Here is a 2,892-nt window from a genome sequence, read left to right on the forward strand (position 1 = left end):
TAAGAAGAAAATAAAAGAAGAAGACACTGGCTTGAAAAACTCTATCTTTCATTCAGAATCTTCAAGCCTTAGCCTATATATAGGCAAATACTTAACATAATACTTCCACTAAAATAGCACACATATCAGTCCACAATGAGCATAATTAAACTACTCCTAAAAATAGAACACTTGACTCCTAAAAGAAACATAACACATTACTACTGAAACACAAAATAGGTGGACTGACTCAACTTAAATTAAACAACTCACAGTATTCCTAAAGACCATGTCAACAAGCAAACAAAAAGAAATTACTACAGTTCCCCCTTAAACTGATGTTTGCTAACAATCAGTTTACATCTTTGATTGTGCATATGCCTAGCATCCTTCTAAGTTTAATGAATGACACCATCTTCAGGGCCTTGGTGCAAATATCGGCAACCTGGTCTTCGCTCCTGTAGTATATCACATCAATTGCTCCATTATTTCTAAGATCCCGTAAAAAATAAAATTTCACATCAATGTGCTTGCATCTTCCATGTAGCACTGGATTCTTGGATGGTGGAATTGCTAAACTGTTGTCACAAAAAATCTTGGTAGCTTATGGTTTCTTGAATTTCAGCTCCTCCTGAAGTCTCCTCAACCAACTAGCTTGACAGGCACATGCAGTCATAGGAACAAACTCAGCTTCCGTGGTAGAAAAAGTAACAATTGGTTGCTTCTTCGATGACCATGAAATAGCACAGGACCCAAACATAAAAGCATAACGTGAAGTGCTTTTTCTCTTATCATAATCACCAGCATAGTCACTGTTTGTATAGCCAAGAATATTGGACTTTTCACTCGTCTTATGTAATAGCCCAAAGTCTCTCTTTCCTTGTAAGTAACAAAGAGTTCTCTTGGCTGCAGATAAATGCATTTCTATGGGATTCTCCATGTACCTACTGATTAAACTCACTGAATACATTATGTCAGGCCTTGTAGCAGTGAGATACATCAAACTGCTCAAAATTTGTTTGTAAAGTGTGCTATCATCCTTCTTCCCAATAGGATATTTATGTAGCTCAAAACCAGGTTTAGTAGGAGTGTTCACTGGATTGCAATCCATCTGAAATTTGTCTAGAATTTCCCTTACAAATTTCTTCTAAGAAATAAATATCCCTTTCTCAGATTGGACTACCTCTAAGACAAGAAAGTAATGCATCAGTCCGAGGTCACACATTTCAAACTCATCCATCATCGACTTCTCAAATTCTACAAACACGACACCACAATTTCCAGTAAATATAAGTTCATCAACATACAAGAAAATAATGAAAATATTTCCTTTTTTGAAAAACCAACCTTCAAAAAATACCCCTAAATGTGACTTACCAAGCTCGAGGAGCTTGTTTTAGACAATAGATGGACTTTTTCAATATACAAACCTTATGCTCATTTAAAATTTTAACATAACTAGGGGATTATTCTATGAATAAATGTTCATCCAAGTACCCATGTAAGAACGCCGACTTGATATCTAGCTAAAAAATAGGACAAGACTTCTGAGCTAACAATGCGATAACCAAGCTGACTGTATCATGTCTAGCAACGGGATAAATACTTCTATATAATCTATCTCGTATTATTTCTTGTATCCTTTATCCACTAAACGTGCCTTGTAGTTCTCCACTTCACCATTTTTTCTTCAACTTTGTTTTGAAGACCCATTTAACTCCAATGTTCGTTGTCCATATGAAAGATCTGACAGCTCCTAAGTATCATTTCGCTCAATGGCATTAATTTCATCATTGATGTACCGTGAGTTTACGGTATTTCTAATACATTTCACTTACAAGTTGTGTGTGTCTAGGGCCTTTTTATATTGGTTCTGATGTGTTTTTATCATGTTTTGCAGGAAAGATGTTCAGGCGCGGAAGTGTGGAGACACCTGAAAGAAATGCAGAAGAAAGGCATTCACGGAGGTGATCTACGGACCGTAAGTCCATTCACGGTCCGTAAGTGATGACCGTATATCAACAGGCAAGGTATGGAGGACAAATCAGGGAAATCTGACCAAGTGTGGAACCACGGTGTCCATTGACGGTCCGTAGGTTGATCTACGGACCGTACTGTGTATCCGTAGATTGATACTGCGAGGGTTCCAGTACCTGATTTATGAAGATTCTAAGTATGGAGCTACGGAGGGGATTGACGGACCGTAGATCAATCTACGGTCTGTACTGCTAGTCCGTCGTTTGCTTCAGAGAAGCTGATTTTCGGAAGCTAAAATATTTTCTAAGTCCTGGCTGACGGAAGGGACTTACGGACTGTAGATCCATCGACGGTCCGTAGGTCAGTCTCGTGGAATGAAGACGCGTACCTGAAACAAACTTTCCTTAATTTGTTTCCCTTTTTATTTAGGATTTGTTTTCTATAAATTGGGCATGTAAACCTCATTTTTGGGGGTTAGACATTATTATTTTAGTTTTACTTTGTGACTTTGGAGATCAATTGAATAACCTAACAATTATTGATTTCCTAAGGTTGTTTTGAAGATTATGGCTTTGCAATTCAAATTGAAATTTTTGGGTTTATTAGTCTCTTTATGTAAGCTCATGATTTCTTCATCTAATATTATGAATTGTGTTCTTGCTATTATGGGTAACTAAACTTCACAACTAGGGTTGTGGGATCCATAAGCGATTAACAAAGTATGAATAGTAAATAAGCAATTCTTGAATAGTGTTTTGCATGCATTGATAATTCTTTCATCTAGAAGTCTTTTTAACGAGTGCACGCGTTAGAACTCGCCTTATTGCTACTTGCCGGACCAAGGAGGTAATCAACAAGAAAAGAATTATCAACATAGATTTAGTGTGATACTATCTAATAGGCTAGTGTCGATTGGTGCGAAGTAAAAACTAAGCC

At 37.1% G+C, this 2,892-nt stretch overlaps 1 protein-coding gene across 1 annotated transcript; it reads right to left on the reverse strand.

Moving 5' to 3' along the window:
- Nucleotides 1-583: 583 nt before the first annotated feature.
- On the reverse strand, nucleotides 584-1,090 carry LOC107062234 (uncharacterized mitochondrial protein AtMg00810-like). Its single transcript, XM_015312631.1, has one exon. The coding sequence runs from the start codon at nucleotides 1,088-1,090 to the stop codon at nucleotides 584-586; it is 507 nt and encodes a 168-aa protein (XP_015168117.1).
- Between the last annotated feature and the right edge of the window lie 1,802 nt (nucleotides 1,091-2,892).

The sequence above is a fragment of the Solanum tuberosum genome, unplaced genomic scaffold, assembly GCF_000226075.1.
Source record: "Solanum tuberosum cultivar DM 1-3 516 R44 unplaced genomic scaffold, SolTub_3.0 scf00211, whole genome shotgun sequence".
NCBI lineage: Eukaryota > Viridiplantae > Streptophyta > Magnoliopsida > Solanales > Solanaceae > Solanum > Solanum tuberosum.

Excerpts from the sequence above, each read along its gene's own strand:
- LOC107062234 (XM_015312631.1), bottom strand. The coding sequence starts at position 1,090 with ATGGATTGCAATCCAGTGAACACTCCTACTAAACCTGGTTTTGAGCTA.